This window comes from Ursus arctos, unplaced genomic scaffold, assembly GCF_023065955.2.
Source record: "Ursus arctos isolate Adak ecotype North America unplaced genomic scaffold, UrsArc2.0 scaffold_32, whole genome shotgun sequence".
In the NCBI taxonomy this organism is placed as follows: domain Eukaryota; kingdom Metazoa; phylum Chordata; class Mammalia; order Carnivora; family Ursidae; genus Ursus; species Ursus arctos.
The window spans coordinates 6,355,263-6,378,412 of NW_026623008.1; the positions used below are offsets into that span (position 1 = coordinate 6,355,263).

Below are 23,150 nucleotides of genomic sequence, written 5' to 3' on the forward strand. Positions count from 1 at the left end.
GTCAAACTTTCACTATTTGCAGATAACGTGATACCGTAAGCAGAAAACCCGAACGCCTCCACCAAACATTGCTGGAACTAATACATGAATTCAGCAAAGTTGCAGGATATAAAATCGATGTGCAGAAGTCTGTTCCATTTCTATGCACCAAGAATGAAGCAGCAGAAAAAGAAATCAAGGAATTGATCCCATTTGCAATTGCACCAAAAACAATAAGATATCTAACAAACCCTAACTAAAGAGGTCTGTACTCTGAAAACTATAGAACACTTAGAAAGAAATTGAAGAGGACACAAAGAAATGGAAAAGTGTTCCATGCTCATGGATTGGAAGAACAAACATCGTTAAAATGTCTATACCACCTAAAGCCACCTATGCAGTTAATGTAATCTCTATCAAAACAGTACCAGCATTTTTCACGGAGCTAAAACAAACAATCCTAAAATTTGTATAAAGACTCGGAATAGCCAAAGCAACCCTGATAAAGAAAAGCAGAGCTGGAGGCATCACGATTCCGGACTCCAGGCTCTATTACAAAGCTGTAATCATCAAGACAGTACGGTACTGGCACAAAAACAGACACATAGATCAATGGAACAGAATAGAGAACCCAGAAATGACCCACAACTCTATGGTCGACTAATCTTCGAAAAAGCAGGAAAGAATACCCAACGGGAAAAGACAGTCTTCAACAAATGGTGTTGGGAAAACTGGACAGCCACATGTAGAAGAATGAAACTGGACCACTGTCTTACACCATACACAAAAATAAAATCAAAATGGAGGAAAGACCTAAATGGGATACAGGAAACCATCAAAATCCTAGAGGAAAACATAGGTAGAAACCTCTCTGACCTCGGCCATAACAACTTATTACACATGTTGCCGGAGGCAAGGGAAATAAAAGCAAAAATGAACTATGGGAGCTTAATCAAGATAGAAAGCTTCTGCACAGTGAAGGAAGGAAAAACAAAACTAGAAGGCAGCCTACGGAATGGGAGAAGATATTTGCAAATGACGTATCTGATAAAGGGTTAGTATCCAAAATCTATAAGGAACTTATCAAACTCAACACCCCAAAACCAAATAATCCAGTGAAGAAATGGGCAGAAGACATGAATAGACACTTTTCCAAAAGAGACATGCAGATGGCTGAGAGACACATGACAAGATGCTCAACATCACTGATCATCCGGGAATAAAATCAAAAACCATGATGAGACACCATCTCACACCTGTCAGAATGGCTAAAATTAACAATGCATGAAACAACAGATGTTGGCGAGGATGCGGAGAAAGGGGAACCCTCTTACACTGTTGGTGGGAATGCAAACTGGTGCAGCCACTCTGGGGAACAATATGGAGGTTCCTCAAAAAGTTAAAAATAGAGCTTCCCTAGGACTCAGCAATTGTACTACTAGGTATCTACCCAAAGGATAAAAAATACAGATTCAAAGGGACACATGGACCCCAATGTATATAGTAGCATTATCAACAATAGCCAAACTATGGAGAGGGCCCGAATGTCCACAACTGATGAAAGGATAAAGAAAATGTGGTATATAGATATAGACAGTGGAATATTACTCAGCCATCAACAAGAATGAAATCTTGCCACTTGCAACGACGTGGGTGGAGCTAGAGTGTATTATGCTAAGTGAAATAAGTCAGAGAAAAACAAATACCATATGATCTCACTCATATATGGAACTTAAGAAAGAAAACAGGTAACCATATATAAGGGGGGAGGAGAGAGGGAAATGACAGAGAACAGACTGAGGGTTGCTGGAGGGAGGGGTGTGGGGGAGGAGCTAGATGAGCGACGGGGATTAAGGAGGGCACTTGTCGGGATGAGCACTGGGTGTTGTATTTAAGTGATAAATCACTGAATTCTACTCCAGAAACCAATACTGCACTGTATGTTGACCAAGTAAAATTTAAAGAAATAAAAATAAAGCAGCCTAAATACAAGGTAAAAAAATAAAATAAAATAAAATAAAATAAAATAAAATAAAATAAAATAGTGCGAGACCTCAGGGACAAGGCCACGAAAGACTTACTTGGATGTTTTCAGCCTCAAATCGTCAGTCCAGGTCAAGGGGAACCAGCTTTCCCAGAGGGGCAGCCAGCACCCCTGTTTCTCCCGAATTTCAGGAGCCACCTGTGCCTGCCCTGGAGAAAAGAGAAAAGGTCACACAGTCCCTGGTCGTGATATTGGTGCCTGCCTTTCCCTGAGCTGATCCTGCAGCGTCCTGGGTGAATGGCGAGCATGTCTGCTGGCTCCTGGGGGCTCCAGAAGCCTATTGCCTCTGCCCTCTGCAGAACTCGGCAACTTACTCATCTCACGCCTCTGAATATTTAAAATCCTTAGGGTTTCCTATTCTAGTCCTTACCAGATGGAGGGCTTAAACAGCCAGCTCCAGGAAGCTGCAGGTTCACTGAGAGGGAGAACAGCTCCCATGCCTGAGGACCACCAACCCAGATTCTCACTGGGGAAAGGGGCCGTCTGGGAGGTGAAAGGTGAACAGCACATGCCAGGATTGTCTAGAACTGCCCTTGGCTTAAGAACGGAGTGTAAGATACATGTATTTTAGGAGTGAGTGTAATTGTCAGTTATTGACACCCCCCCAGTCAGTTAGAAATCTGAATAAATTTCAAGTTTCCGATGTAGCAGATCCTGGTTGCCTGCCCCAAATCCATGCCCCTCTGCTCCCGCTCACAGGCCCTGACTTGGCTCAGGTTAACTCAGCCTCGCCTCCTTAAGCCACATGCCTCACGAATGCCATCCCCACAGCCCCTTCCCTTGCCACCGAATGGTTGGGGCCGGGCCTGAGGCATCACTGTGGCCAATGGGATGTGTGGGAAAGTCAGCTGGGGCTCGGGGAAGGATTCCCTCACTCATAACAAGAGAGGCCCAGGAAGGGCTGGCTGGGAAGGGAGCTGGTGGAAGACAACGTCAGTATGCAGAGGACGGCAGGGCAGAAATATGGAGAGAACCCAACTCCTTGACATCCCCGGGCCACTGGATACAACCCACCCTGAAACTGCCGACCTCGGGACTTATATTTTGTAAAATGTTTACTGTCCTGATTACTTAAGTAATTTTGAGTAGGACTTGTCTCTTACTCACAGTGGAGAGAATTCTAACTGATATATCCCATAATCTAAGCAATTTGGGCATTACAGATTACCTTGGAATTAAAAAAAAAAAAAAGGAAACCATTTAACAAAACATCTCTGTTCAACAGCAGCAGAAACAGCATTCCTGTCCTCTCCTCGGAAAAGTAGACCAAGTGAGGACAGTTCAGGCAGGTGGCCCCTGCTCTGAGCCCTTCCTGGTGACCTTGAGGGGTGACGTTCCATGACGGCAGCAGACAGGAGAGCCCATGGACTGCTCAGACTTTCAACCACGTCCTCGGTTCGGGGGCTGGGGGGGGGGGCAGGTTTGTTCTTTAGACCTGTGGTCCCTTCCTGGCCTCAGGCCAGAAATCCCCCAAAACACTAAGGGTTAACTACAGTGGGGGTTAAAATGCGGAGACAGGCTTTCCCAAGAAGAGATTTCAGAACTTCACAGTTTCAAAATAAAATCCAGCCCAAGAGGCTGTAACATAAATTTGAGTTTCGGAAGAAGCCCAGCACAACCAACCCTGCCCCCCCAAATGTTTCCCTGAGTAGGGACTGAGGGTGCTGCCCCGATTTAACACTGGGCCCTTCGGGGCAGAGGCAGCCCCCAGCCCAACCCCCCACCTTACGGAAAAGGAAAACAGCCTATGTAACCACCACAGGCTTTCCATCGTACTTACTAAAAACCCTGTCCCCAGCCCTCCAAGAAGCATCACTGAGCACCCGAGATACTGTTTCTGGACCTTGCCTTCCCTCCACTCACCGTTAAGCAACCAGGCTCCGTAAGATGTTTACTTTTTGGAACAAAGGAGCAGACAATTAGAAATATTTTTCTAATGCCAAGGCCAGATTTCCCACAAACAGAGTAAATCCTCTAGAAACAAATTCATGATTTTCTCCACTCATCCCAAAGGTCTTTCTCAAGGTGTAAGTGTTCCCTGAAGTTGATAGTGAACTAAACCAGCAGCAGGAAAAAAAAAAAGAAAGGTGGGTTACTTGCTTTGTGGGCTGAGGGAGGACCGGGGACTGGGGACCTCGGACCGGACCGCAAGGCTGGCTCCACCTGTTCGACCTGTCGGGCTTGCCGCCTCCGGGTCTGGCACCAGGCTCGGCTGCCAGGGGCTGGGCTTGCTGCCAGCACCTGGGCCCCTCCGTAGGTGTGCATTCACCTGTGGAGAGGTGCTCCCCAGTCTGTTCCCACCCTGTGACCCCCCCCCTCCCCGCACTGCCACCGCCAGCCCATCCGTACCAGCACATGCTTCCTGAGTCGTTTGTCTCTAAACCTAAAGCCGGTGGTGAGAAAGAGCAAAAGGGAAGAGGAAGGAGGGAAGAGGAGACAGGAAAAACCCAGTTCCCACACCCATCCACAGTTCCTGGGTGACGGTCAGGGAGGTGGAGCTGGGTGGGACCAGGAGCCTGAGCGAGGCCGTCATGGTCATCACTGGGATCAAATTCCAGGGCTGCTCTTTCCCCCTGGGTGGCTATTTTGGGAAAGCAGCTTTATTCCAGCAGACTGGCTACCGCCGACACTGGAATCCGGAAGCCTCCGAGCTCTGCCAAGCCCCAGCGCAGGTAAAGGCAGGGAGAACAGCCCCAGAGAGCAAAGGGCAAGTTCCAGGCGCCCTCGAAACTCTGCTCTGAGCATACACAGGCCCACCTATCCCGCTTGTCCTCAGGCCTTCACTAAGGATCACTGAGCACCTGGGATACTGTCTGGCTTGATGTCTGAACCAGGGCGCTGATGGGCACAGCTGGTGGGGCTGGTGGCACTGGGTCCACCAGCATCACGGGCCTTCTTCTTGCCATCCGGGACTCAGAGTCCTCGGCGGCCAGATCTAGCTTCTCTTCCCTTGCACGCTCTGATGCTGGCCAAGTCAAGTCCATAGTGAGTGTGTGAGCTCACAGCATAGGTGTGTGGGAAGAAGGCGGGCGGGGGTTGGGGGAAGCATTCCAACCACTGCTCAAGTTCATTTGCATGCTTTGGAGGCGGCCAAGTAAGCCGAGCCCCTGGGAGCCGCCGCCGAACAGAACGGCAGCACCCAAGAGCTGTGGCCTAACCAAGATCTTCCGATCACTGGGGTTTTCCAGTGCAAGGGCAGATGCTAAGTAGAAAGCCGCTACCAGGAAGCCAGAATTCATCTCCCTGAGCAGAGAGCGAGGCAGGGAAAGCTGCCCAAGGGAGAAGCTTGGGGAACTAGGGCAGAGCCCAACCTCCTTCCTCCGGGGTTACCCTGCTCCTCAAAGGCGGAAAGGAGAAGGCTGCCTGGGCCAGGCAGGGCCTCGGGGCAACTCTGTGCTTTGTGAAGCCCCATCTCGAAGTCAGCAGCTAGCTCTGGTCCCCAGAGGAGTGAGCAAACAGGCCAGCCCTGCTCAAGGGGCCTGATGCATTGGGGGCATGACCCGGGTGGGTCTATCCTGGGGCCTGACTCTTCCTCCTCCTCCTCCTCACTCTCAAACAGCCAGTCCTGGGCCACAGGCTTTCAGAAAATCCCCCAAGCCCCGGCCAACTTCAGACCGCCCTGGCCCTTAGATCATCTGCTAGTCACTGGGCTGAGACCCAAACTAATGGGAGAGAAATGCTGTGCGATTTCAGAAAACCAAACTGCAAAGGTGTTCGTGATAAAGACTTCAGTGAGAGCGCCCGGGGCTCTGAAAGACTCTAGGGAAGCACTTAGCAAACACGGCTAAAAAAAGAAGCTGATGCTTTCCGCCCCCCATGTAATAGACAAGAATCTTTCAAATTTACATGTAAAGTCCCATGATAAGTCATTTGGGATCCCCCAAAGTAGGAAGGCTGCTTGTGGTTGCAGCAGGGTGAGTCAAGGAAACAAACAAACGGGCCGGATGAGGTCAGCCTTTTGGAAAAGGAACAAAGAAAAACTGCTCCCCGGCGAGAGGCCTCTCATCGGGCCCCAGGGGCGGTCCAAGAAAGCCCGGTTCTGAATCCTGGAGACCTGTGCGTCTCCACGGGGGGCGGGGGGGGGCGATCTGTCCCCCGGGGCACATCTGGCAGTGTCTGGAGACATTTTGGGTTGTCACAGCTGGAGGTGGGGGGTGCTCCTGGCACCTACTGGGTACAGGCCGGGGACGCGAGTAAGTATGACACAGCACACAGGACACCCCAAACACAGAGAATCACCCTGCCCCAAGTGTCAGCAGTGCCGTGATTGGGAAACAGCCTAACACAGCGAAAAATAGTTTTCTCTCTTCTTTAAAAGTCCTGGGCAAATGGTCACCTTTAGTCAGCCCAGAGGGCCGCTGGTGGGGACCCCTTCTGTCTGTGACAATGCTGGGTGATCACAGGCTCTGCATCTTCGGAGGGACCTCTGGGAACAGACCGTAGCCTGGACGAGCTGCCCAGCCGCTGGCCAAGGGCTCCGGACCTCAGAGCTTGCCCCACTGCGGCTCAGCTCTGAAGGGCTCACACGGAAGCCATGGAGAAAAAGGATGACACCGCCACTGTCACAGCCGACGGCCTCACCCGTGGCAGGTGCTTCACAGGCGTCGGTGACCTTTCACACACTTTGTCTTGCCTGAATAAATAAGAGCCTCACCCATGAAAGAAGAGTCTTTCTGCGTTCCTGACCTGTCAGCCCAGTGGAACAGCAGACGCCCCACAACCAAGTGCACAGGGGTGGGGAAGGGAGAGCCAGGCGCATCCTTCCACTGGAGGCCCCATGTCCAAGTGCACAGGGGTGGGGAAGGGAGAGCAGGGAGCATCACCGTCACATCACAAGAAGGCAGGGCCCGGAGGGAAGCTGGGAGAGGATCGAGAGTCTACCCCAGACCCCCCGAGACAAGCTCCTGCCTGGTGAGCCCCCGGGGTCCGGAGCTGAGCTGATGGCAGACACATCTGGGGGCTACCCCCGCACCTAGCTGCACACCCCTGGATGTGAGTCCCGCAGAGACAGAGGCTCCAGAAATATAAGGAGCACATCACACCCCTGGAGTTTTTTCTGGTCTGCCACAGGCTCAGCAAAGAATGGTCAACAGAAACCAACCCAGGAGCTGGGTGGACGGGAAGGACGCCGGCCCAGAGCTGACAGTGGCTGCCTGTGGGGAGTTGGGAGCTGGGGGGAGACGCAGGCCGGACACGGGCCTCACCCATGAACCTCATTTACCTCTCTGATCGTTTGAGTTTTTATGAGTTACTACTAATTTTTATCATTTTAAAAGAACACTTCAAAGAAGAGAATGAGAGCAGAATATCCCGTACAGACACCCACTTTCCAGGAATACACCTCACCTGCTCCTGGAACTCTCCACTGCGGGCTTGCACAGGCTGCGTCTCCAGTCACCAGACCCCAGAAAACTGGCCCAAGCGAGACCACAAAAGCCAAAGAGAAAGGGTAGAGGCGGTGAGACAGCGCCTGGTGTCAAACAAGAAAACCAGCTCACATGCCAGGCCAGGAGCCCGGGTGGGAGGGAGGCTCCTGGCCCGACACCCCCATGTCTCCTGCCAACACCCCCTGAGCAGGTGGCCATCCCCAGCGGTCGTCCCCTCAGACCCAGATAAGGCTCTGGATCCATCGCTCACTGCCGAGGTTCACACTGAGGAAAGTCACGCATGGCTAAAATCCAAAAGCTTGCCAACCTCTCATTACCCGGGCTGCTCTCAGTTCGAACAAGGCTCTGCACCCCCACTTCCTGACCCTCGGGACCTGAGATCTGATTTTCCACTTAAAATCTTTCATCAGCCTCAGACCTAAGCTCAGCATCATCGACCCCCACAGCTTCGACCTCTTACTTCTTTCCATCATGTGTTCCAGGCTCCCCTCCACTGGCTCGGTTACCCACATCCTGGCAAGTAACTCTCACACATCAGGGTCACCTTTCCAAGCTCCCCTGTCCTGCAAGGGGACACGGACACCTAGAGACAGGGCCAGAGCCGGGGGGACAGGGGCTGACCCAATGGGACAACTCACAAACTCTAATATTCTTATGAGCACCTACTTTCCCCTAACGTCCAAGGCAAAACTAGAGGTGCAATGTTCAGCCATAAACCATCACATTTTAGTAACACAGTATATGTCGTAAACTGTTGTAAAGAAAAATAGGTAGACTGAGAAAATAATACTCAGAATAATGACCTAAAGTTTGCGTGTAAGTGCGTCTTTAGCTTAAGAATATCCGCTACCAAGGCAAGCAAAAGCAGCGTTCCCAGGGGGCTGGACAGAGAAGTCACTTCACTCACACAGGTGCAGTGACGGGGGTCATGCAAGAGGGGAGCCCCAGTCCGGGGTCCTGGCAGGGGCTGCCAGCTCCAGGGGTTAATAACTGGTGATCTGGGATGCGGGATCAGAGAGAATGGGAGACATGCAGAAGCCGAGTCAGGTATGAATTCACTGCACCAGGCGGTGAATTAATGGGGGAACCTACCGCCGTCCCCCAAAGGAAGGGCTCAAGCACGGAGTCTGTTTATAAGAGCATCAGGACCAGTGTCTGAATGTGGTCGGACAGCTCAAGGCTATAGGTTAAAGGGAGGGAGGGATGTGTGGGGACCCCCAGTGTTGTCCCTTGGGCTGCTGTTCCCACCTACTGATGGCTCACTTTCCACCTACACCTTCAAGTACCGCACGTCCTCGGACCTTGCCTGACCACCGGTTCACTGAGCAAAACCTGCCCTCAGGAGACGCCCTGATATGCAAACTCATCATCGGCTGATCGACTGATCCGGAGCCTCTTCCTGGTCGGGATTTTTGCATTTGAGTGCAGAGCGAATCTGCTCTCTGGCTTAAGCCAAAAGAACAAAGCTCTCATTTTTAAATGTCAGCCACAAACCAGCTCCCTGAAGGAGCCTGGGTGGGGCGGCAGCGGCAGGGGAGATCTCTCCGAGATCGCAGGTGGGGGTCTTCCACTCACGGGGGGGGGGGGGGGCTCTTCTGCCCCTGCGCCTCCCCTGAGCACCCTTCCTGCCGGCTTCACCGACTGGGTCCTGCTCGTCCCTCAGGCCTCCAGAGGGAAGCAGCAGCCCTGCTGGGTCCTGGACTTCTGGCCTCCAGAGCTGGAGACAGTCTATTTCTGTTGCTGTAAGCCCCCCAGTTTGTGGTCAATTTGTTACAGCCACCCCAGGAAACACACCCCTGGAGTCATCCACTGAAACAGCAGCACGGGGGTGGGGGGAGGGTAAGGGGCGGGGGGGGGGGAGGGTAAGGGGCGGGGAGCGGGGAGGGCAGAGTGAGAAAGAGACCTCTAGCAGCCCGAAATCCTACGACCAAGTTCCTTCCCTTCCTCAGAAGGTACGGTACCCCCAGCGCGGTGCTCCGTGAATATTCACATATCCTGTTCATCAACAGTCCCCTTGGAGAAACAGTCACCCCAACGCCCCAGGGAGCCGAAATTCAAAACCAGGTAAATCACACAACCACTGTTAAATGAAAGCAATGAATCAAAGCCATGCTTTGTTCTCAAATGACACCCCGCTCCCTTCCTTGGATATCGGGGTGGGGGCGGGTTGCCCCTGAGATCCTTCGTTCACCCTTACGTCACACGCAGTGCTGACCCGCCACGGGGATGGGAGTTTCTGACCCACAGGGATGGAGAAGCAGAAGCTCAGAAGGGCGGAGACGAACTCAGATTCACTGACAAAACCAAAGGGAGACAAGGGAGGGGCAGAGAACAGAGGGATGGACACGCTCTCAAGCAGAGTCGCCAACACTACAAAGCCCCGTGCTCGGAAGCTGGGGCCTTGGGCCACCGTTCCACGCGCCACAGCACAGCCACGAACACTCAACGTGATAGTCTGGTGCGGCAGGCAAAGGGGAATCGTGTTTGTTCTCCTTTAAGAAGCATCAGGTTCCCTTTGCCTGCCTGTCCCTGCGGTGGACTCCAGCATGGTCCCCCTGCCCCCAGGGAGTGAAACCACCCACGGTGTCCCAGGCAGAGGGCGTCCACCCTCTCCTCCCAGTTCACTCCACCGTGGACGCAGTGCAGGGATGTGCCCGGCACGGTACAGGGCGCACAGCGCTCTAGAAGGAGCTGGCCCAAGTGTGCGGGACCCGCGGACCCGGGAGTGAAAGGATGAAGGGATACATCAGCGAATGCATGAACACGAAAGTTCTGGAGAAACGTCTGAATTCTTCCCTGGGCTCCTCCTCTCTCTGCTGACTCGGCCTCAAGCTTGAGTTCTCTCTTACAAAATTCCTGGGACCGTTTTACTGTGGAAATAGCCCTGACGGTATGAACTCCCGGAGGGCAGACACCTGGGATACAGGCGGATCAGGAAAAAACGTCAGAAATGCTGCTTGGTGTCCTAACCACGTTTTCCTTTAAGCTGCAAACTGCTGGCATGACAGGAACCTACAAGGACGAAAGATCCACAAAAAAACAAGAAACTGCGGCGCGGAGGGGGCGCACCTGGGTGGCTCAGTTGAAGCGTCTGCCTTCGGCTCAGGTCATGATCCCCAGGTTCTGGGTTCGAGCTCCCTGGTCAGCGGGGAGCCTGCTTCTCCCTCTCCCTCTGCCTGCTGCTCCCCCCGCTTGTGGGCTCTCTCTCAATCTGTGACAAATAAATTTAAAAAATAAAAATAAAAAAAGAAAGAAAGAATTTGCGGTGGAGAGACCCCAAGGTGGCTGCTGCGATGACACCCCTGGGTGCCACCCCCTCCCTCAGTGGGCAGGAGACCCAAGACTGGCTTCCAACCAAGAGAACACGGTGAAGGTGGCGGGCCGCCCCTCCCGCACCCCAGCTCCCCAAGTGCCTGCACGCTCCCCAAGTGCCTGCACGCCCATTTCCATTCCCGCGGCACCCTGCAGGTCACCCGCTTCTCGGCAGCGGCTGAGTCATGCCCCATACACTCCAGCCTGGCTCTCCCATGACCACACTTACGTCTATGTTTCCTCATATGTAAAATGGGGACAACAAGAGTTTCCTCACAGTGTTGACACAAGGATTGAATAAGGTGAGGCTGGAAAAGGGATTACAAAAGCGCCTGGCACACAGTAAGAGCTCAATACATGTTTGTTATTTATGCATGACTTATGCACCTTCTGCTGTCCTGACTGGACTACGAAGTCCGTAAGGGCAGCGACAGTCTGTCTCACCCGCCGCTGATCCTCCTAGCGACTCTGAGGACGGGAGTTAAAATGGGTGAGAAACGTATAATTCCTGCCCAGTACCCCCGAGGAAATGAGGAGTAAAACGAGGACCATCTCACTCGCAGACCATGTTCTTTACATTTCTCTGCTGCCTTAAAGACAACTCGTAACAAAGTTAATTTGACACATATTTAAGGATAAGCAGAAGTGTCAGCCTCCAGTACAGTAATTAGGCTTAAATGGAAACAATTCACATAAATGAGCGTAATTAGCACTATGCGAACACGGTGGCAGCTCACATTTCTGGAAGCGTTTGGGAGAAGGTGTGATTCTTAGGTGCAGGGAAGAGAATGAGAGAGGCGGGGAAGAGTTTTCTCCAATCAGTGCTGAATGATGTGGCTTATGAATGGCTGCAAGGCGATGGAAGGTTTGAAGCATCTGGGGGGTTAGATGCATTTGAGGGGATAGAACAGTCCTCAGCGGGTGCCAAAGTGGGATGCAGGCTTGGAACCGTGGCGCAATGGGCGACGAGAGTTATGCCTGAGACTGAAAGGGAAGGGGCCCGAGGTGAACTCTGCCTGGTCTCTGGTTATTACCCTGGCTGATTCCTCTTCTCCCTCCAAAGACCAATGCAGTCTCTCAGGGTCTGTCTGGATCCCACCTGGTGCCCCTCACCTGGTCATGCCCAGGGAGGGGGTGATCGGGGCAGGAAGACAGATGGGCGGTACCTGGGGCGAGTCACTTCAACACAGCTCCCTCCCCGAGCCAGCAGCTTTCCCAGAAGATTATCAAGAACTGTTTCTCCATCTCTCCAGGTCGGAGGCAAGGGATATTAATCTCCTTTGGGGTTTGGCAACATTTCTGACAAACACCAGCCTTGCCAATGTCCTGGAGGAGGGGCTCTATCGATCAGGGTCAATCACATGGTCTAGGATTTGAAACTGGCTTCACCCCACCATGGGTGGTGGGTTTCATCATAAAGGGGTTATGAGGACAGTAGCCTTATTCACTTCCATTTCAAGTCTATTTTAACGAATTTTATCATGACTGGATATGACAGCCTCAGAATATGTTTAACTAGAGGATTAGGAATCAATTTGGTTCAAGTTAACTCACCCCTGCCCCTCACCCTCCCACTGTCAAGACAACTTTTCTCCTCCGGATGGACCCTCCCTCTCTTCATCCTTCTTTCCCAGGGTTGGTGACGGGAGTCAGGCAGGTGTGCCCACCTGCAAGAGGTCAGGTGGGAAGCTGGGAGGAGTGAGTCAGCACCACTTTCAGAAGGGGACAAGGCAAGCATCAAATGACAGTGTGGTAAGGGGTCACTTGGTACCACGGAGGTCAAGGTGGGGCCCCAGGGTGAGACTGGTCAAGACCGTGGGCTCCACGCACAAGAGCTCCCCCATGACACACGGCCGTTCACTGCCACCTGTGACTCGGAGCCAGTGACTCGGAGCAGGGGGTGTATTTTGTTTGTATCAATCCAAGGCATTTTCCTCCATTCAACGATTTTTTTTAAGTATCTACACACCCAGCGTGGAGCCCAACGAGGGGCTTGAACTCACCACCCTGAGATCAAGACCTGAACTGAGGTCAAGAGTCGGATGCCTAATCGACTGAGCCACCCAGCCGCCTCCACTTTACTCCATTTAAATATCTACCATCCTTGTTCGCAACAGCAACAAAAATGAAAATCTCAGTTTTTAGGAAGGGGAAGTCGAGAGGGATATTTGCAATGCAGAAATCAATTAAAGGACTCCAAAACCCTCACTGAATACTATCAGCGAAGAGGAAGGCTCCTCTGATTTAGCCCAAGCATGGAGCATCTGTGAAAGAAAAGCTCTATTTTATGTCTGGGGATGTCTCAGCCCCCACGGCACCGCGGGCCAGCACCCGTACGCGTGACTCACGTATTTACACCACGACTCTACGAAGTAGACCCTAACATAATAAGCCCCATTTTAGAGATGAGGAGCCAAACCCAGGAAGGTTCAGTCCTATTTGCAGGTTCGCACAGCTAGCGGCAGACAGGTGGGCCTGGACGCCAAGTCCTTGACCAGAAAATCCTGTGCTTCGTTCGTGGACACTGCGGGCCCCCTCGCGAACCAAGGGGCTTAGGAATGGAGAAAATGGATCCGCACCCACTGCCAGGCCCGGGCATCTAGCAGCCTCTGCGTGGCACCTGCAGCCGGACCCAGAGGGGAAACCCCAAGGCCAGCCACCACAAGCTTTCATTCCTAAGGGCTCTTAAATCACTGCGGCTGAGATGTAAAGTAGCTCCTGCCAGCCGCCCAACCCCCCGGCGGCGCGCGCACAGGTAGCCCACACTGTCAGAAAGCGAACGAGACAAAGGTGCCGATTTCCATGGGTGTTGGCGCTCCCGACCTTAACGTGTGATGTAAACAGGTGTTGCTGTTTCCTGTCCTCACATGAGAGAGCAGGCAACCCCCTCAGACCAGGCAGCAAGTGCAAACTCAGCCAGAACTGCTGGGGGGCTTTGGGGGTGGGACTGTGCCCACATCACCCTAAGGAGGGGTGCAAGCCTCCCTGCACCTTGATTTCCATCTACCAAAAATAAAGATCGTAATCCCCACACCCTCCCCACCTCACAGAGACCAGAGAATGTATCGTCAGGTGCCACACCTGGGCTGCTTGGCTCTGCCGGGGCAGGGGGGTCTGTCACCCCCATTCGACTGGGTGGGGGGCAGGCTCTCCGACTGCTCCCCTGCACCCCTCCAGCCCCCCGGGAACCTCGGCTATTCTGCCACACCAACTCTCCCTTCGTAAGAACCTTCCAGCCATCCACCGTCCAGCTCCTGTAAACCGATTTCAAAATACACTTCGTGCCTTCCTAATTCTGCTAACGCCTTCCCCTTCGATGTAACTCTCCCTTCTCTCCAGCAGTCTCAGAACCCAGGCTGCTCTCCCAAGCTCAGGCCCAATCCCTTCTACTGCCACAGAACTGTCTTGGCCTCTCCCCAGCCCTGTGAGCCCCTGAAATCCCAGAGCATCGACTACCCTATTACATCCCCCAGCTGGCCTTTCGGCTCAGCTCTGCACACCAGTCCTACCACTTTCTATGCACGCATGCAACCACGCATGCGTCTACCCGTCCAACCAGCCCGCAAATATGCATCAGCTATCTGTCATATGCCAAGCACGGTTCCGTCACTTCTATCCATTCTCTCCTCATTCTCCAAGATGACTATTTTCCACCTTCTGCTCGCCCCCAAACCTCCACCACGCTGAGCAACCTCACACAATTCCGTGGCGTCAGGGACCATCTTAGTCACACCGATGCCCCTGCCCTGACCGACCTCCTACACTCCAGGCTCCAGCACCCAATACTATCTCCAGCTGGGTGTCCAACAGGCAACGTACCACAGCCAAAACACAATTCCAGATCCCCATGAAAGCCTGCAGCCTGTTCCCCACCTCGATAAGTGACTCACCCGTCTGTGCAAGCCACAGATGTTGGAGTCATGTTTGTCTCCTCTGTGTTGTGTCCTCTCTCCCCGTCGGTTCTCCCTTCCAACCCTCCAGCTCTATCCCCACGCTACAGCCCAGTGCAACCCGCTGCGGTTTCCAGCCAGCCCAAGGACAGCCCCCAGCAGGTGTCCCTACTACCACACTTGGCTCTGGATAGTTTTCACACAACAGCCAGAGTGATAGTTTTATGTATTTACTTACTTTGAAGGCTTTATTTATTTATATATTTATTTATTTGACAGAGAGAGAGGCTCGATCCCTGGACCCTGGGATCACCAGAGTGATAGTTTTAAATGTAAGATTTCTAAGTCCCAGGGCACACAAAGCCCTAGATGACCCGGCTCGTGGGTGACTTCACTCACCTCCGGACTCACAGGCTTTCTTGCCAATTCCTCACAAATGCGCCAAACACAGGACCTTGGCATTTGTGACCCTTCTGCCCGAAGAGCCTTCTCCTGGCCTGTTCAGGTGTCTCCTCAATGACTTAAAGCCTCCCTCCCCCATCCATCAACAACACCCCCTTCCTGGCACTCCTCACCTCCCCCCCCTTCATAGCATTTATCACAACCTAAACATTTCAAATGTTCACTATGTCCAGGTACCAAGAGAAGACCAGCTCCACAGATGCAAGGATCTGCCTTCTGGTTCACTGCCGTATTCCTAATGCCAGAGTAACGTTAGCACCTAGCAAGCCCTCAACAAATACTTGCTGGAGGAATGAATGAATGAATGAGTCCCATGTATCTATTCTCTTACAACCTACATCTGATCTCCTGGGACCCAAGGTTGGGCAGCCTACAGCCAGGGGCAACACCCACGGCATTGTTCATACTTTGATCTTCCGACACCCCCTTGCCCAGGGACAAGGGCAAGTACAGGGCCGGATGGCCATCAGCTTACACAACCAGTGGGTAGTACTACCTAGCATGCGGTGATGGAAGGACCCAGGGGCCGGTGTCTGTTTAGGATTATTGATTTGTGGTGTGCACCAAGGGCACGGGGTAGTGAGTAAAAGTGGAGTCCTGTGGCTGCCACATCTGTTAACCACGGGATCCTTGAGGCCAGACAGACAGTGGGACTGGCAGGGCAAAGCAGGCCAGTCCTGGCCAGTCCTCAAGTTTGGGAAGCTCAGGAGACAGGTCACTAACCCACAAGGCAGCAGATGCCAGTGGGTCCCAGGGTCCCACCTGATGCTGCGCCATCAGCCCTCTGCCCCAGACAGACCCTCAAGGGGAATGCTGGCAAGTACGGGAGCCTCGCCTCCTGCCCGGGCACTGACCCTGCCCAGCCAACCATCTTAGCCACTGCACAGCACTTACGGCACACGCTGGGATGCGGAAACTCAGGGGAGTGGCCCTTTGTCCCAAAGCCTTCTCAGACCTGGGGGCAGAGGCAGAACTGGCCCCACATACAGTGAGCCCTTCTGCCCCCATGATGTGGCTCTCAGCATCTGCTCCGCAGGCAGGAACCCAGGAAGCCTGGCCATTCCTTGCTGCAGGAGACCAGCGTGAACACACCCGGAGGGCGTAGGCCCTGGGTCTCTCCGCACAGCCCTGCTGTTCACAGGAGCATGGGCCCTGTCCATAACACCAGGCCACAGCCACCTAACCTGGGGGGCGACGAGGGCCCCCACACTGCCATTTGCTGATCCAGTCTCCATTCTGACCGGCAGCTCCCAGCAGACCGGCTCTGGCCACTGGGGGTTGGAGGGGAGGAGGGCTCCTGTTCACCCTGGGGACAGGAAGGCTGAAACCCCTTCTCCCGTTTCTCTCTTTCAAATGCAAGCTGGTAGTCTGGACCCCTGATAGAACACTACTCTAGTAACCACAGGACTTTTCATGCCTGCTGAGATCTGTCACCGCCACCTTGGACAGTTAGCTAGGCTCCATGCCCCCACTTTCAGGAAACGGAGGTATTTGCTCCCACCGTAGCTGGGGAAGCAGCAGCGATTAAACGAGAGCCCCCACTTGCACTCCCAGACCAGGGAGCCCTTCCGCAGTCACCACGGCGTGAGGAAGACAGAAATCACCACGCACGCAAAACGCAGAGAAGGAATCCTTTCTCTCCAGAGATTATGAAATCAAAGAGCATTTTGTTGCTTCTTGGACACTTTTCTCCATATGACTCGGAGGCCACACAATTCAACAGGGTTCCCATTATTATTATTGAAGTTCCTGCCTCCTTCACAAACTTTCAAACAGACCGAGAACACAAGCGTTTACCTGCGCTCACCGTGGCGCGGGGCGAGCATGTCGCGCGGGCTTCCAGCCCCCTCCTCCCCGGGGCTTGGCTGCAGGGCTCCCGCAAAATCTCGAAATACCCCCGGATCTGCGCGGTCATTGAGGAAAGCAGCCCGGCTCTGAACAAGCCCAGGCAAGCCCAGGCAGAGCCCGCTTCTGGGTCCTCCTCCTGCGCGCACCACCCGGCCCCGGGGCGGGGGACGCAGCTCTCCAGCCCAAGACCCCCGAAGTCGGCTCGCCCCAGAAGGGTGGGGCGCTGGCGTCCGGGGCACCTGAAAAGGGAAAGGGCCAGGTGGCGAAAGGCACGGCGCGGGGGGCGGTGCCAGCCTGCGCCGGCTTCGGGGCGGGGGCGCTGCCGGCGCCGGGGTCACGTCGAGGGGGGCGGTGCGCGCTGCCCCAGGCCACGGCGGGGCGCCCTGGAGGGAGACCGCGCGAGCTCGGCCGTGGGGCCGGTCCGCCCACCGCGGGGGCCCGGGCGCGCCTCCCGGTGCCCACGTCCCGGGCTCCGCGGCCATCGCCACCCTCCCGGGGCCCCTCGGCCCTGCTCGGCGGGACCGAAGCCCGGGCGGGCCGGGGGGCCTGTGAGAAAGCAAACAGAAACCGCGGAGCGCTCGCCGCGATGCCCAGCCCGCGCGGCCTCTCCCCGGGAAGAGGGAAGAAGGCACCCACGTCGCGTCCCGGCCGCGGGCAAAGGAGGTGTCCCGGGTCTGGACCTGTCGTCGCCGACACTGCGAGCCGGGAGAGCTCCGAGGTCCCACGCGGCCCGGGGTTTAAGGAGACGGGAAACAGCTTCCAGTGCCGGGAGCCGGCACCCCGCCGCAGTCAACGCCCGCCGGCCCGGGGCCCCGCCCCCACTCACCGCGCCCCCAAGTTCCGGCGCTGCGGGCCACTGGGGGGCCTGGGTCCGGCGCGGCGCTCGGGGCCGAGGCCGCCAGGCAGGAGTCGGCTTGGCCGAGGGGCCGGGCGCAGGCTTCCCGCACCCGCCTTCCAGGGTCCGGGGAACGAAAACGCGGACCTGCGTCCGCAGCACGGAGTTGCGGGGAGGAGCCCGGCCGCCCGCAAGGTGCGCGCCTCCCATTTCTCGAGGTTTCCACGCCGCCTTGCGCCTGGGCAGGGACGCCTTCGGGGTTGGTGCGGACGCACGTGCAGGGGCGGCTCCAAAGATTCCCCTTCCCCTCTCGGCTGCGGGGAAGGGGATCCCCAGCCACTACCCCGCTCCCAACCATCTTAGATCCCACTCAGACCGACCTGGTCGGGACCTCGGGATCTTTGGGAGACAAGCTGCCGCGGGGCTCCCTCTGCAGGTGTTTCTGCCCAGGGGGTTGTTGCAGGACAGAGAAGCAAACCGTCCTCGCAGACCCACACTCACAACACTCTCAGGACTCCGCGCGATGCACCTGTGACCCACCGAGCACGCACCTGTCTCCTCCACGCAGGCAAAACTGAAGGGCGAAGGTCCTTTTGATTTGGTGATGCAGCGGCTCCCTGAAGCCACAGCGGAAGCTCATTCGTCTTGTGCTGGGGAGAACACGGCCCTTGTGGGGACAAGAGGGAGGCGGCTGCTGCCTAGGTGGGTAATCCCATCTGGACACCCTGGAGGGAGCAAGTGGAGGCCAGGGGTGAGCTGCCTCCACTTGATGGTTGGGGATCCTGAGGCTCACAGAGGTGAGTCTGTGTGGAGCCCAATGTCTCCCAGACTTTTCCAGGGATTCTAGAACAGTCCTAGAAAAGGAAGGAGCCAGCCACCAAGTGAGAGAATGCCCAGGTGCAGGAGGATGGCTGCAGGTCAGGCCGACATTTCCCCACACCAGCAGTGCAGGGGAGGGGACAGTTCCCCACCCACCCTCACCCCCGGATGGCCTCACCATGGGCAGATGGGGTGACGATGGCCTTCCCATTTCCTCAAAGACTCAGGAAGATTCAAATGAGGCCAATGGCTCCGGAGGCAGCACATGGCGATGGGAAGGAAAAGCGGATTCTACTGCTGACTTGCTTAGGACCTTGAGCCATCCTAGTAACAGCTCGTTTGCCTCGAGCGCTCGCAGTGTGCCCGGCATCATCGTGAGCCCTTCCGCAGGCAGCGTCGTTCAGTCTTCAGGCAGTCCTGTGAGATTGGTACCAGTACGGCCCCCATTTCCAGGTGAGGACATCGGGGACCAGAAGGGTAAAACTCGGCCACCATCACCGGGAGGAGAGTGGGGCTGAGCTAGGAGTCCACGCGTGCCTTCGAGACCCGCAGCCTCACGGCTGAAGCCCTGGCCATTTTGCCTCAATTTCGCAGATTGCTTAGCGTCCCCAAGCCTTGGTGTGCTCGTGTGCACAGACAGCACCCGGTTCTGGGAAGGAGTCGGTAAGTCCTGTGGAACCTCGGCCCCTCGGGGCAGGTGGACGCACCGCGCTAGATAGAGTGCCTGTGCGCAGCCGCACTGGAGCGCACCCCCAGCTCGTGGAAGGGACCTCAGGGCAGTGCCAGGCCCCAAGGATGCATTAGCTGTCCGCTCCATGCATGTAGACACCTGGGAGCATCCTGCTTGAGTGCCTCTGGCCTCGTTGGTCCTTTCTCTTCTTGCTTTCCTTACAGAGCCACCAGGAGGCCTTGACCCGGGCAGCCAACAGTTGTATGAATTCCCTTTGGGGACACCGGGTTCTGGCAACTAAAGAATTGGATTCTTACCCACTTTTTCATCCTAAGCATTTTTGTGTAAGCAAGGACTGTTTTACAAAGTATGTGCCAAAGTCAGTCTCACCTGTCCCCAGCCCCACCAGGCTCAAGGACGCTGAGCTCATCTGTATTTCCCCTAGGACCCACCCAGCACCCACACATACACATACCGCTAACTTACAGAGAGAGGGGGCTATGGAAGTAGCGTGGACAAGCTTTGACGTGGGCCCCCGGCTGCGCAGAGTCCGCCTCCCCAGACATGGCTGTGAAACGATGTACCCAGAGGCCTTTGGGCCTGAAATGTAACCACAGATGCCCAAGGAGTCCCGCTCTCCAGTCAACCTATGGCTCGATCTCATCCAAAACCGTGAATTCAAAAAAAAAAAAAAAAAAAAAAAGAAGGATAACAATGTCCTGGGGTTAGATCATGGTGATGGCTGCACGGTTTTGGCAATATACTAAAACCCACTCAACAGTACACTTTTAAAATTTATGGCAAGTCAGTTTTATCTCAGCAGAAAAAGAAAAAAGGAGCCACCATTCTTCCTTACTGGCTAGAAATAAGCGATAAGAACCCAGCCAGTCATTTGAAAGTCCTGGTACTCCTGATACTAACAGCTAACTCCCCCGACTTAGAAGATCTAATCCAGGTTGTGGGTAACACGGGAACGTCAGGCTGGGCTATGCCAGGGCCCTGGCTGTGACCGTCTCAGGGGCAAGTGGCCAGGAGGCTGTGGCTGCCTGTTTGTTATGCCCTCTAAGACAGGACTACAGGGACACAGGGTCCCAGACTGGACCCTGCAGAAGAAAGGGTTCTTGTGGGGGAGGGGCTTTCCCCACTACAGCCCTGACATCAGAGAGTCGCTTGGGAGAGTAATGGTGGAGGGGTCTGTGTGTACCCGTGTGGCCTGTGGGGGTGCCCCGGGGAGCCCATTTAGCACTACAGAGCCCTGCGTCAGCAAGCACAATTGTCCAGGCCCCGTCTCTGAATAAGGAAGCCCAACTTGACTGGTTGGGTTAGTGAAGAAATCGCCACCAGATTAAAAATAGCAAATTAATGTAAGAAGTTAAAATGCTGTACAAAGGGGAGAATTACTTTGAAATGTTTACTCATTGCTATGCTGACGGGGCATTTCAATTAAACACAGTTTTAAGTTCTGTTTAGTTTCCAGTTTCTAAAGGCACCCTTTGGCTTATGCATCAAGTCAACCTTTTTCCTAATTGAAGACAGAGGTCAGCTTATTCTTAGGAGATATCTATCTATGGATTGATTGATTCATAATATTTAATACATATGCTTACATACACACGTTATTTACTACCATTTATCGAGTTATTATATATGTTATACACTGTTATGTGTTTTGTAGACTTGGTCTCACTTGACGCCCAGCAGCTCTATGATATTATGCCCATTTAGCAGGTGATAAACTGAGTCTCAGAGAAGCTTCCGTCCCACATCCTTGTTTGAGGTCATATAGCTTAAAAGTGACAGACCTGGGGGACTGGGGGGCTCAGTCAGTTAAGCATCCGACTCTTGATTTCAGCTCAGGTCTTGATCTTAGAGTTGTGAGATCGAGCCCCACGTTAAGCTCTGTGCTCAGCAGGGAGATTCTCTCTCCCTCTGCTCCTCCTCCTGCTCTTTCTCTCTAAATAAGTAAATAAAATCTTAAAAAAAAAAAAAAAGAAAGTCACAGACCTGGGATTTGGACCTTTGCTGAACCCCAAAGGCAGAGTTAGCCTCAGAACACCAGGGCATCATTTAACAAAGGCTCCAGGGACGGGGGAATCCCCTCCATTTTTATTGGCGTGAGTGAAAACTCCCCAACCCTGAGTCCAGAAAATTGAGACTTGCCCAGATCTGTTTGCCCTGCCTGCAGCTTTCATAAATATACATAACTGATACCTCCCATTTCTCCAACTCAAAGAGGAAAATAGGGACAGTTTCTGTCCTAAGCATGCCCCCTACTCCCCTCTCCCCAAAGAACCCTGGGAGCAGCACCTCACCCCAAGGCCTGCTTACTGCCCCCATCATCCCTCTGGAATTGATCTGGGATGGTCAGGTTGAGGGCTGCTGGTTTCCCCAGGCGCAGGTGGGCGAGGGGATGGAGGAAGAGGCCCTATGTCTTAGACGGGGCTGACCCACCGCCCTCGATGTCTAGCTATTTGGAGACACGAAGTCTTGCCAATCCACACATTGGATTATTTAACAAAGACTTACACTGGGAGTCTCCCTTGGCCAGGCTGGAGCCCAAGTGCTTTATAGAAATGACTTGATTTAATCCTCATAAAAACACTAGACTTCCATTATTCCCATCTTACAGATGAAGAAACTGAGGCACAGAGAGGCTAGAAAGTTCCCCGAGGTCATGCTGCTAGTTTGGGACGTGAGCCCAGGTGGTCTGGCGGCAGAGTCGGCCGCAGCTCCCTTAGGGGCTACCATGGCCTCCTGGGTAGCGGGGCGCCGATCTACCCACCTCTCTAGCACTGGCTACCTGCTGGGTGGGCTTCAGATGACTCGTTCCACACACACTTTTGACGTGTGTTCCTCCCTGTTGGCTGACCTCATCAGGGCCACCCCGGTCCATCCCAGATGGTGGGAAGGGCTAGACTCCACCCTCTCCCTCCCCGAAGGCTCACCGGCCCACAGCAAGCTTCCAGGCACCTTTCCAACCATCTTCACCCCCACTTGGGGGGGGGGCACAGCTCTCCCTGGGTACAGCCCGTCCTCAGCCAGACGTTTCTGCTCTTGTCCTTTCCGCCGAAGCCAGTGAGTGTCAACGCGACTCTTGAGCGGTTCCTCCCTGTTGAAGACCTCTCCAAGACGGCTTCGTGACTCCACCGCCGGAAACACGAACAGCACGCAGCATCGAAAGGGCGGTTTCTCTGGTTGAAGAAACCAGCTGCCACCCCACAGCATCTATGACAATGCGCATTACGTAATGCGTGCCATACACGTCTTACTATATAATAAATACAGGAGCAGTCGGTAGAGCATGGGACTCTCGATCTCGGGGTCATGACTTTGAGCCCCACATTGGGTGGGGAGCCTGTTTAAAATAAAAGGGGTGCCTGGGGGGCTCCGTCGGTGAAGCATCTGCCTGCAGCTCAGGTCATGATCCTGAGGTCCTGGGATCGAGCCCCGTGGCTCCCTGCTCAGTGGGGCGTCTGCTTCTCCCTCTGCCTCTCTGCTTGCTCACGTTCTCTCTCTCTCACATAAATAAAATCTTAAAATAAACATCATATATATGTATTCGTGATGATAAGGATGATGTAGGAACTATCTATTGCTCCCGATTGATGGTTCTTCACCTTTTGGGGGCCACATAATCCTTTGAGAATCTGATGAAAGCTATGAACCCTTTCCAAGGAAAAAACCAACAATTCCCCTCACACAAAATTTTACCTACAATTTCAGAAGCCCTTGGCTGCCTCCTCCCCACACTTTCCTCCCCTCAAATTTAAAAAGGGAACAGTACCGTGGGGCTATCCAGTAGAACTGTCTGCGATGGTGGGAAAGTCCCACGTCTCTGCTGTCCACTGCGGCAGCCACGAGCCTCGCGTGACCACCGGAATTAATAAAATAAAAGGTAACATTT

General features: G+C 54.1%; 1 protein-coding gene across 7 annotated transcripts; it reads left to right on the top strand.

The window, feature by feature from the left end:
- The first annotated feature begins 17,508 nt into the window (after positions 1 to 17,508).
- On the top strand, positions 17,509 to 22,794 carry LOC123002172 (translation initiation factor IF-2-like). Of its 7 annotated transcripts, none has more exons than XR_008956734.1 (3): positions 17,509 to 17,952; positions 18,326 to 19,239; positions 22,319 to 22,794. XR_008956734.1 is itself a non-coding variant. In XM_044391489.3 (3 exons), the coding sequence occupies exons 1-3, from the start codon at positions 17,509 to 17,511 to the stop codon at positions 18,892 to 18,894; spliced, it is 675 nt and encodes a 224-aa protein (XP_044247424.1). In that variant the 3' UTR covers positions 18,895 to 22,794. The 7 variants fall into 7 exon arrangements, 2 of the variants coding, with proteins under 2 accessions (XP_044247424.1, XP_057161145.1); XR_008956735.1 differs by having other exon boundaries at positions 22,323 to 22,794; XR_008956737.1 differs by having other exon boundaries at positions 18,326 to 19,029.
- Positions 22,795 to 23,150: the final 356 nt, after the last annotated feature.

Coding starts and splice junctions, on each gene's coding strand:
- LOC123002172 (XM_057305162.1), top strand. CDS start 17,509: ATGCCCAGCCCGCGCGGCCTCTCCCCGGGAAGAGGGAAGAAGGCACCC. Junction 17,953..18,325: donor GGAGCCCGGCCGCCCGCAAG/GTGCGCGCCTCC, acceptor TCCTCCACGCAG/GCAAAACTGAAGGGCGAAGG.